This window comes from Nothobranchius furzeri, chromosome 9, assembly GCF_043380555.1.
Source record: "Nothobranchius furzeri strain GRZ-AD chromosome 9, NfurGRZ-RIMD1, whole genome shotgun sequence".
Taxonomy (NCBI): Eukaryota; Metazoa; Chordata; class Actinopteri; order Cyprinodontiformes; family Nothobranchiidae; genus Nothobranchius; species Nothobranchius furzeri.
In genome coordinates this window covers 803,601-816,100 of record NC_091749.1, presented here as the reverse complement: position 1 = coordinate 816,100, position 12,500 = coordinate 803,601, and the positions used below count along the sequence as shown (strand labels likewise).

General features: G+C 44.6%; 1 protein-coding gene across 5 annotated transcripts in view; it reads left to right on the top strand.

Annotated features, from left to right (window-relative positions):
* The window catches only part of LOC107373975 (transmembrane channel-like protein 3), a 296,837-nt gene that overhangs the window by 244,070 nt on the left and 40,267 nt on the right, over positions 1-12,500 (top strand). For all 5 annotated transcript variants that reach the window (XM_070554580.1, XM_070554581.1, XM_070554582.1 and 2 more), the window contains 3 exons: positions 1,786-1,864; positions 11,067-11,109; positions 11,182-11,452. In XM_070554580.1, the coding sequence (XP_070410681.1) occupies positions 1,786-1,864; positions 11,067-11,109; positions 11,182-11,452 (393 nt within the window). The remainder of the gene's footprint in view (positions 1-1,785; positions 1,865-11,066; positions 11,110-11,181; positions 11,453-12,500) is intronic.

Here is a 12,500-nt window from a genome sequence, read left to right as displayed (position 1 = left end):
GGACTCGATCAGTCTGTGGCACTGCTCAGGTGTTATGAGAGCCCAGGTTGCTCTGATAGTCGTCTTCAGCTCCTCTGCATTGTTGGGTCTAGCGTATTGCATCCTCCGCTTCACAATACCCCATAGATTTTCTATGGGGTTAAGGTCAGGCGAGTTTGCTGGCCAATCAAGGACAGGGATACCATGGTCCTTGAACCAGGTGCTGGTGGTTTTGGCACTGTGTGCAGGTGCCAAGTCCTGTTGAAAGGTGAAGTCTGCATCCCCATAAAGTTGGTCAGCAGCAGGAAGCATGAAGTGCTCTAAAACTTCCTGGTAGACGGCTGCATTGACCCTGGACCTCAGGAAACAGAGTGGGCCAACACCGGCAGATGACATGGCACCCCACACCATCACTGACGGTGGAAACTTTACACTGGACCTCATGCAACGTGGATTCTGTGCTTCTCCGCTCTTCCTCCAGACTCTGGGTCCTTGATTTCCAAAGGAAATGCAGAACTTGCTTTCATCAGAAAACATAACTTTGGACCACTCAGCATCAGTCCAGTCCTTTTTGTCCTTGGCCCAGGCGAGACGCTTCTTGCGCTGTTTCATGTTCAAGAGTGGCTTGACACACGGAATGCGACACCTGAATCCCATGTCTTTCATGAGTCTCCTCGTGGTGGTTCTTGAAGCGCTGACTCCAGCTGCAGTCCACTCTTTGTGGATCTCCCCCACATTTTTGAATGGGTTTGTCGTCACAATTCTCTGCAGGGTGCGGTTATCCCTAGAGCTTGTACACTTTTTTCTACCACATTTTTTCCGTCCCTTCGCCTGTCTGTTAATGTGCTTGGACACAGAGCTCTGCGAACAGCCAGCTTCTTTAGCAATCACCTTTTGTGTCTTGCCCTCCTTGTGCAAGGTGTCAATGATTGTCTTTTGGACAGCTGTTAAGTCAGAAGTCTTCCCCATGATTGTGGTGCCTTCAAAACAAGACTGAGGGACCTTTTAAAGGCCTTTGCAGGTGTTTTGAGTAAATCAGCTGATTAGAGTGGCAGCAGGTGTCTTCTATATTCAGCCTTTTCAGAATATTCTAATTTTTTGAGATACCAAATTTGGAGTTTTCATTAGTTGTCACTTATGAATATCAAATTTAAATGTAATTAACATTGGAAATACATTGGTCTGTGTGCATTGCATGAATATAATGTACAAGTTTCACGTTTTGAATGGAATTACTGAAATATTTTCAACCTTTTGATGATATTCTAATTTACTGGCCAGCACCTGTACCCCGCCTGATTGCCCATTGACCGCTGGAGATAGGCACCAGCCTGTGTTGAAGATTTGTTTGTTAGTTCTCTTGGGTAATTTCTACTATTGTTCTTATATTACCTCAAAGAAAGTCAGAACACACACAGAGGGATTAGATTCATCATTTGGTCAACTGTAAACAACCTTTAAACAGACAAACAGACACATACTTTGCAGAGGGTGAGAATCAAACACACCAGACAAGGGCCAGTTTCCTCTCACCAAGAGCCGAAGCTTGTGAAGAGCTGTTATGTGAACATACACACCCACAAATTCCACAAACACCCTCCTTGGCCTCAGAAAACAAATAGCGTGAAACCCCCCGTCTGACTAGTTTGGCTTCAACTAATGGAGCAAAACACCTCGAGCAGAAAGGAGTTTTCTGAAAACACCCAAACATAAAAGAGTACCAAGGGTTAGTGAACTCTGCTTGATGATTAGGTCAGGGTTTTTCCTAACAAGTTCTAAGTTAAGGATGGTCTCTGTGTGTTTCAGCATGCTGATCTATTACCTCCAAGCCATAGCCAGATCCCTCAAATTCACCAACAACCAGCTGAGGATGCAGCTTCAGACGGTGAGTTTGTTGAAAATCACATTTCAGGTTTTAGCACACCTCTGTTGTTGCTTGGCTTCCTGGGGCTGGAGGCTAGGAGGGAGATCTGGCCGTCTGGTTGGGGTCTGGGGTGGTGGGTTGCTGTGCTCAGCGTTGGGTGGGGGAGCCTGCTCATCAGCACCCCAGCAGAAAGGGTCAAACTCTGGGAACCGGTGATGGTTGTACCCCATGTGCAGCAGTACCGGGACCAGAGTGAATAGGGTGTGTATGGGGAGCATGAGAGAGGGAGTGTGTGACTGTGTTTGTGTATGACTGTATATGTCATTGACTCTTCCATTCACGTGGGAATTCTTTTGATGATATAGATGTATATGTAACGTATAATGTATATGTAACAGTGATGTTAGGGCTAAAAGGCAGAATTCACGTTTGTTTGTTTGTTTTTCATTGGAACTTCACTTCCTACATTTGGCAAGTCGGGATCGGTCGCCCTAGTCTGACGGTGTTGACATAAATGTGGGACCATTTTGACAGACTGTAAAATAACAGTAAATATTGAGGAATAATCACTGGTTTTAGTTTTGAAGTATTTTTCCCTCTATTATTTAATGTGTGAGTACTTTATTGAAAAAAAGTCTTTTTCACTATCAGTTATCCAGATCAAAACCCCGCTGTCTGAGGACAGCACATTTTGTAAATAAAGGGCTAATAAATAAGTAAAAAATCATTACATTGAAATTAAAGTCATGAGAAAAGTTTACATTTGTTGTGTGTGTTAAAAGTCCATACTTGTGAGGGCACCATATGAGCACCTGCGTGCAAAAACGTGCTCGTGTATGTAAGGTTTGTCTATAAGCGTTTCCCAACCCTGGTCCTCAGGGCACACTGACCTGAATGATTTCCATGTCACTGCTTCAGCACACCTGATTTACATTGGCTCCTCAGGAGGACATCAAGTGCTGCAGATGCCTGTTAATCCCAGGGAAACACTGATGTTTAAAAGGGTAACATGGAAAACATGCTGGACAGCGTGCCCTGAGGACCAGGGTCGAGAAACACTGCTACGTTACTACATATGTAACAGATGACCAGTAAGATGTGACGATTCCATATGAATATGAAATATACATCTGATCGATCTTTGAATGTTTAATCAGGAGATTATAGTTACTTTCACTTATTCAGGGACCATAGACACACTTCACATTAATTCAGACAGAGTCAGTATATAGTTTATAAAAATGAATTTATTTATTTTTCCTAAACTAACGATTATACATGACAAGTATGAATGATATGTGATGTATGTAGTAGATGTAATGGATATGAAGTGATGTGATGTGTGGAATGCTGGAATGGAAGATAGATGTTGTACCAAAACCGTTCTTAGGTATCTGAGAGAATTTGTGGAGTCTGGGTTGTGACATGAATGGGGCTGTATGTTTGGTAAACCAGAAACTTATTCATAAAATCCATCCGACGCCTGCGTCCAGCCTACGATACCCTTTTTGTACGTGTCGCTCCCGTCGGCCCGGAGGAAGGGCGGTCCGAGTGGTGAGTCACCGGACATTGAGACCGCGAGAACCCAAAGACTCGTAGCCCACTTTGAATTCAGCTTTCACTGACCATGAGATGCAACCAGGGCCTGCAGGTTAGATGTCTGAGGGGTTGAGCGGCTCTTAAAAGAGCCGTTGTGTCTCCCACAGCGTCGCAGAGAGGCTTTCTGACTCCATGTCAAAAGACAAGATGGTTTCAAGATGGTTCTTCAGCTGGAAACTGGCCGGATCAGGAAACAATTCCTGTTTTATTAAAACATATTGTTTATAAAGAGTGTCGGGAGTAATGCGGTTCAAAAGTAATTAATTACTGTAATGTAGGGATGGGTACCTTTGACATTTGAGTCTATTCGGTACTAATTCCCGGTACCTAGGAATCGATACCGGTACTTAACGGTACCAATTTTCAATACTTTTGAGTGTTTATTATTTTAATTCTCTTTTATAATTGAATATATATTTTTCTCAATATATAACAATATTTGATCAATATCACGATAAATAACATACAACTGTTTGTATTTTAACATCGTCCTTGTAGTTTTATAAGCTGATAATTAAACTGAAGCAAACATCTTTACTGTGAACTAAATTTACTGTGTATCTTCATTCCTTTTGCCGTCCTTTTTCAATTGATTTTTCCCACTGGGAAGTTAGAATTTCCGAGGAGAAAGCGAACGCACCATTAGCTGATAACAATGGTGGCAATGGAAGCTAACATATCAAGCTAACGTTATCTTAAACAGTTTATTTAGCTGCTGGAGCAGATTAAAACGATGATGCCTCACACTTAGATCGTTGTCGCTGGTTTCATCTTCACCCAATCACCCGTCGCGTTTAGTAAAGTGAAGCCAAACTTTAGAGCGCGTTCATGTTCTTCTAGTCGGAAATTCGGAGTTCCGAGGAGAAAGCGAACGCACCATTAGCGGAACGGAAGCTAACATATCAAGCTAACGTTATCTTAAACATTTTATTTACCTACCGGAGCAGATTAAGATGAGGATGTCTCACTTAGATCGTTGTCGCTGGTTTCATCATCACCCAGTTACCCATCACATTTAGTGAAGTGGACCCAAGCGTTAGCGTGCGTTCTTTCTACCATGCTGCTCTGTTTACAACTCGCTCGCAGCGACCAACGGCATAACGCTCTTGCGCAGCTGTCTAGGCAAGTTCTTGTTATGAAGGACGGGTACCGAAACGAGGCACCGTTTGAAATGACGTGAATCGGTGCTCAGTCGGTACTATGGAATTCGGTCGGTGCCTTAAAAAGTACCGAATTCGGTACCCATCCCTACTGTATTGCATTGCTATTTGCTGTAATGTGGTAATGTAAGACGTTACAGGGAAAGAAATTGGTAATATTTACTCGGTACAATTGTCAGTAACGCGGTAATTAAAACGCATTTTTAAACACAGAATCTAGATGTGGGTTTCCTAAAAATTCAAATTGCGGGAAGCCTGAAAAAAGATCCAGTATCAACATATATGACGTCATTTATGGACTCAGCTTTGCGGGCATTCTATGAGCAGAGAGGACGCAGCGGTGATGGCTCAAATACTCCAGCTGCGTCCTGCGTACGGCCGCTGTTATATTCACAAAATCGCTCCACCAAAACAAAGTCATTCGTTTACGATTGTCAGCCCATATTCTTTGGTACTTCATGTTTCTTTTCAGCTGATTCATAATCTGTGCCCCGGTGATTTCAGCTCATTGCTGCCGGAGTGCAGCGCATATTAGGCTTATTTATTTATTTATTGTGTTCGGTAGATCCCGTTGGCTGATTAGTTAGAAAGTAGGAAATCTAGTTTACAGTTTTTCTGGAGGACGGAGAAAACATGCAGCATGCAGGAAGGTTAGAGAGAGAAAGGGCCGGAAATTATTTAAATAAAATCAAGAAAACAAAACAAAGTGCTTGAAAAGAAAAAAGTAGGTAGATTTATCCCCAATACACATGTTTACCAGTGAAAAGCAATAATATATAAGCATTTAATATTTATACATGTGATAGAATCAGATCACCCCAGAAGTCAGTCCCACATCCAGGGCCGTATCAAGGCATTTGAGGACCAAGGCAAATATAGGCTTGGAGCCCCCACCACCTCACTCCCTGCTCAGTTAATATAAGGTGGCAGCGTGCTGAGAGTACAGATTGTTGTTGTTTTTATTTAATAAACAATAATTTTAAAGCACCGTTATTATATCTGACTGTTTTAACAGCAATCCTAGCTCAGCCACCACACCACCTTCCACACATATGTCATGAGTGTCATGTTCTGTGTCCCTTTGTTCCCCAGCCCCTCCAGTTCCCACTCCAGGTTCTCCTTTTGTGTTTCATAGCGCCCTCATGTGTCCTTTGTCTGCGTCTCATTTATGTGTCTCCAGTGTTCCTTTAGTCTTCTCCAGTCACTCCCTCTGCAGTGTTTATAGTTTCATTTTATTAGTCTCTTTAATACGTTTTGTCCCACCGGTCTTTGTAGTTCTCCTTCCCTTTAGAATATTAGTTATGTGGTTGCTTTTCTTGTTTTTAGTTTTTTTCTTAGGTCATGTGAGTTCCCTCCCTGATTAAGTATTGCTTTCACCTGGTCCTCTCCCCACACACCTGCAGCTCATCTGCCTCCCATCATGCCCCAGTGTATTTAAGCCCTGTCTTGTCTCAGTGTCTTGTCGGTCCATTGTTGTTTGTTCAGCGTTGTTTTGGTGCTCTGTGTGAGCTTCCTGTCCCGTCCCCAGTCCGTGCTCTAAGTGGGCTTTGGTTCTCATGTTCTGGATTTTTGGATTTTGGCTCCCTGCCTTTTTTTGGATTTAATTTTGTTCATCCTACAATAAAAGGATTTTTACTTCATATCCACTCCTGCCTCGCGTCAAAACGTGACAATGAGCTCACTGAGCGTCAGATTACCAGATTCATATTGAAGTTGTTTTGGTGAAAGTAACTTAGAGTAATGCAAAAGTAGTGGAATACCTTACATTTTAAAATCAGTAATATTGTAATGTAATGAATTACTTTAAAATGAGGGTAACAAGTAATACATAATGCATTACAGTTTTGAAGTAACTTGCCCAACATTGTTTATAAATTTGGCAAATCAGAATCTGGCACGTCTGAGGGCTTTATCAAAATGTACCTCAGAAGTCCCTCCGTCATTCAGATACAAAGATAGTTAACTCTGTGTGAATGAGAATGTTTTAACACTCAAGGGACGTGGATGTTAAACATTACTAATAATCTCATTATAACGTGTATGAGTACTGATAGATTAACTTTTGTTAAATCACACACACACACACACACACACACACACACACACACACACACACACACACACACACACACACAATACTAAGATGGTGCTGAGTGTGGCTGTGCGTTCTGCTGGAGCTCAGGGAAAATCTGAGGTCCTCATATATTAGACAGCTGAGGGGAAAGCCATTGTAGAAGATGAAATTCTTAGTTTTATCACCGTCAACAAGCTAACTCTCACAAAGGATGAAATGGTTCTGTTGGTCACCAACATTTCCTTATTGGAATGGATTGAGGAGTCCAAACGATTACTGTTTGAACTGTGCAGCTCCTCCGAGCGCTACATCCGGCATAAAGGCCAACAAAAAGATGCCAATAATGTTAAAGTCTACCTGAAAGTCCTTAAAGAGCAAGTCACCCCCTACCAGAGTCTAACCACTCCCACTTCATGTTTGAAAAATGCAACACAGGCTGTTGCCTGGCAGACCGAGAGGGCGGAGCTGCTAACAAATACACACACACTCAGGCTCATGACAGCATTGTGACATCATAATGTACCAGTTTACATCATAGCATACCTCTTAGCCAATAGCGGTGGCAGATATAAATTAAAATACAGTGCAGAGTTTTTACCTGACAACGGCACAACACTGCCAGTTTTAGGCAGAATATTTAAATTTGAACTAAGATGCACTGAAGTGCCAAATTATTGACGACACGTGTCTGCAGCACGATTAGACACTCGTTTATTTAGTTTATCAGCAAAAAAAAGTTTATTTGGGGGTGACTTGCTCTTTAATGAGTGTGCTGTAATAGTGTGGTGAAAACACCCCAGATTTGTTTCTTACTACTGGGATGAGCTGCTAACTGTGGCGTCCGGCAAAATGGATGCGTCAGCATGACTCAGCCAGACGGAGCAGCTGAACGGCCGTGCGCCCCAGGGCAGCTGGGGCTACATCGTAGCTCATCACCATCAGTGTGTGAATGTGTGTGTGAATGGATGAATGATACACTGTAGTGCGCTTTGGAGTCCTCTTACTCTGAAAGGCGCTATTCAAGAGCGGGTCATTTATCATTACCATTTAACGGGGAGATGGTGAGTCTGAGAGGTGCGGTGGAGTCCCAGGGAAGAGCATATGGTGACCTCGGTGCAACCGTGGCAGCCGTGGACTGCAGGTTGATAGCTAGGGGTACCCACTAAGCATTCTGGGGGTTTGGAGGTACTGGCTCCAGTCTTTGGTGAAGCAAACGTGACGCTGGGCAGTGTCCGGGCCTGGGGCGGAGCAGAGGATGAGCTGCCTCTAGCCCCATCTTTGAGTACTGTGGTGAAAAAAGCAGCTTCCTAGTGCAGTGCGTAGAGCAAAGGAGAGGGAATTCAATTCAGTTCAACTCAACTCAAATTCAATTCAAAAATACTTTATTAATCCCAGAGGGAAATTGATTAATGGCATCACACCCCAACAAGGCTCAGCAGAGGAAGTAAGATCCTCGAGATAATTGGTACCAGTGTTGAGGACTACATCCCAGAGATTAAAACCAAATCTGGAAGAAAGCACACTCGCTTCATACCTGTCAGAGCGTCTGTGGAGGCGTGTCACCTGTCGGAAGATCTCATCCAGCAGCAGCAGATTAGGCTCGTTTCAGGTCAGTGTGGTGTGCGGAGAGGTTTCTGACACGAATGACCCACAACTTTGGCTAGCGGAGACGTATGTCCACCGCTTTTTTGAGCCGCACCGGCGACGTCCTAGCAAAGTACCTGGTGCGGAGCTGACATGGAGGACCAGTGCACCGCCTAGAGCATTGTGCTGGTTGTAGGCAATATTACACGGATTTAATGAACAAGTGTTTGGGGTCATATAACATGCGAGGCTTACAAGTGGGTCACTCAGAGCCAGATAAATCACATCGGTTTGTGGAGGACAAATTATTGGACAAGTGTGACATTCTGTGTGTCCAGGAGACATTTCTAGCCAAGCAAAGTTTAGGGAATCTGAACTCTCTACTCAGTGACCTTTACGGGAATCCACCACCGACTATTGCACAAGGTTGGTGAGGGACAGTATTCCCAGGGGTGTGGCTGTTATTTGGCACATAAAGATTGACCAGCTGGTCAGGGTAATCAGGTTGGAGGCTGACTGGGCTAGAGGTCTGGAGTTTATACGGGGAGGTAAGACAATTGTTATATTGAAGATTTTTGCACCTTATGAAAGTCAATTTAACGAAGATGAAGATCTAAGTAGCCTCATATTTAAGTCTCCCCATCAACCTGTCTTTTAATTATGGGGGACATGAATGCTAATGTCTCCAACGACAAGCTCTTTTTCGGCAACTATCGAAAAACAGTTTTGTCAAGACAATAGGCTGATCCTTTCTAGTGAGCTGCTATTGCTGAAGGACAGCTACATTTACATTAGCGAAACATGGCACTCTACTTCATGGCTGGAGCACTGTATATGCTCAAAGGCTGCACATGAATAAATATTGGACATAAGTATAATTTATGAACTGGCTCATTCTAATCGTATCCCCTTTTGTGGAAGGATAAATGTGGGTAAATTACCGGCTCTCCTGCCCTTAAAAAGGAACCCTGCTCATGACAAGAAGATAATTTGGGGTGCCTTAACTGAGCAGAAAATACACTGGTATGGTAAACGGATAGAGGCTGTGCTTGTTATGGTCCCAACACTTTTTATACTTGGGACATTGTGGATCGGTGGGCAGAATACTTCCAAGACCTCAGTCCCACTGGCACGTCTTCCAGTGAGGGAGCAGAGTCCAGGACTTTGGGTTGGGCTCTCCATACTCTGGTGCTGAGGTCAATGAGGTTGTCCAAAAGCTCCTCAATGGCAAGGCCCCGGGGGTGGATGAGATCCACCCAGAGTTCTTTAAGGCTCTGGATGTCATAGAGCTGTGTGGGCTGACGCAAATCTGCGATATCGCATGGATATCTGGGGCAGTTCGACTGGACTGGCAGACCGGGGTGGTGGTCCTCCTATTTAAAAAGGGGGACCGCGGGGTGTGTTCCAATTACAGGGGGATCACACTCCTGAGCCTCCCTGGTAAGGTCTATTCCAGGGTTCTGGAGAGGAGGGTCCATCGGATTGTCAAACCTCGGATTCAGGGGGAAACAATGTAGTTGTCGTCCTGGCCGTGAAACACTGGACCTGCTCTATACCCTTAAGGGTCCTGGAGGGTGCCTGGTCTACATGTGTTTTGTGGATTTGGAGAAGGCATTCGACCGCGTCCCCTGAGGAGTCCTGGGGGGGGGGGGGGGGGGGGGGGGGATTTCTAGGCACAGCCAAGGTGTTGAGGGGATCTGTTTTAGTGGCCTGAGGATCAGGTCTTTGCCTTTTGCAGATGATGTGGTCCTGTTGGCTTCATCAGAACGTGATCTTCGGCTCTCATTGAAGTGGTTCGCAACCGATTGTGAAGCAGCTGGGATGAGAATCAGCTCCTCTAAATGTGAGACCATGGTAATGACTAGAAAAGGGTAGAATGCCTACTCCATGTCAGGGATGAGGTCCTGCCTCAAGAGGGGGAGTTTCAGTATCTCGGGGTCTTGTTCACGAGTGAGGGAAAGATGGAGCACAAGATCGAAAGGCGGATTGGTGCTGCGTCTGCAGTGATGTGGGCGTTGTACTGGTCTGTCGTGGTGAAGAGAGAGCTGATTTACCGGTCAATCTACGTTCCTACCCTCAGCTATGGTCACGAGCTTTGGGTAGTGACCGAAAGAACAAGATCATGGATACAAACGGCCAAAATGAATTTTCTACGCAGGGTGGCTGGGCTCTCCCTTAGAGACAGAGTGAGAAGCTTGGTCATCTGGAAGGGGCTCAGAGTAGACCTGCTGTTCCTTCACATTTAGAGGAACCAGTTGAATAGGCTTGAGAATCTGGTCAGGATGCCTCCTGGACGCCTCCCTGGAGGGACCATGTCTCTCAGCTGGCCAGGGAATGCCTTGGGATCCCCCCAGAGGAGCTGGCCCAAGTAGCTGGGGAGAGGGAAGTCTGGGCCTCTCGGCTTAGGCTGCTGCCCCAACAACCCAACTCTGTATAAGCAGTTGAAAATGGATGGATGGATACATTAGGTAGGTGTTAGTTACTAGGAGGTTGATGCTGGTGCTGACTTCTGTCTAGTCCTGAAAAACTGGGCAAGGTCCTAGCTGCTGTGCCTACTAAGCTTAGGCTATTTCATTAGTTCCTCACAACGCATGCACTTAAACTCTAAACCTGCCACCCAAAAATAGTCTGCGTCAGTTCTACAGACACTTTTGAAGAAATGGAATGTGACTTGAGCAATGGGGATATGAAACACTGAAACATTCAGAAGACATACACAATCAATGTCAATCTTCTTCCATAATCAAATGTGGACCAGGATGATTTATGTTTCTATTGATGGATTTTATTTTGTTTTACTCGTCAGGAGCGGACTGAGGACAAGAAGAAAGTCTACCAGCTGGCAGCAGGTATATTTGGAGCTTTGCAGCATGTCCTATAACTACTTTCTTTCTCATGACTGTGTGATGTTGAACCTACAGCAAGGTTGCAGGCTCCAGAGGCTGCATCAGAGACTAAGCCAGATCAGCAGGAAAGTGACCTCACAAGCAAGGAGGCCTCCATCCACTCTCCTTCTCCTCGGAGAAATGGCAGCATCACAAACTTTCAGTCTCCAGTTCTTCGTGGTAACAGCATTCATACCATCACTCAGTCAGCCTCTAGAACCAAGCTGACCAGAGGAAATGTGTCTGGATCAGTCAGAAGTCCTGTCACCATACTACCCAAGCGCCGGGCGGAGCACATACCCAACAGGTGACAAAACCATCAGATTCACACAGATTTTAGAAACCTTGGTTAACCCTAACCCTAATGGTTAAATGTGTAGCTCACAGAACCAGTAAAAATATGGTTAAAGTGAGAGAAAATGTGACTAAAAATGTAAGCAAAGGGAACTAGAGAAACCAGTAGATCCCAGCACAGGCAGAGTTGGTAAAAAGAGCAGAATAAGGAGAGGGGGTGATGAGGGGGTCCCATCAAAGCCTGAATAGGTGAGTTTAAAGGAGACCACTGAGTCCACTGAGTCTGGGGGCCACAGCAGCAGATGATCTGTCACCTTTGACCTTTAGCCTGGTGCTGCACAACCAGTAGGCTTTGATCACTGGACCTCAGGGACCTGCTGGGGGTGTAGGGACTAAGAAGATCACCAATGTAAGATGGTGCTTGTCCATGTAAGGCCCTATAGACCAGAACCAGGATCTTGAAATGAACCCTGAAGGTGACTGGCAGCCAGTGAAGCTGGAGGAGAAGCGGGGTGATGTCCATATGTAAACTTGACTAGACTAGTGTCAATAGTGACTGAGAGGGTTCAGGTGCACCGTGTGTGTATGAGGAAGGGGAGGGGTGCATCAAGTCAATAGTGACTTGATGCAATTTGCTGGGTTCCTTATATAGGAAAAATTATTTCTGATTGGCTTAATGAAGTGACCTGAATTGGAATTTTTATTATGTGAAGTGCCTTGAGACGACTCTTGTCGTGATTTGGCGCTATATAAATAAACTTGAATTGACTGGGAAGGACCGGACAGGACTGGACTGGACCCGACTTGACTGAAAAGAACTGGAATGGATTTGACTTCACTGGAAAGGACCGGACTGAAGACAACTGGAAAGGTCTGGACCGAACTTAACTGTACAGGAATGGACTGGACTGGAACTGACTGGACCATGTAACGATTTGTAAGTGGTTACTTTTAATAAATTGTCAATAGAATATAAATGTATTCAATAAAATGTAATATTCCATAAAAATTATCTAAATTATTTACCCTTTAGTATTTGATTGATGATGAAACTAGGTACT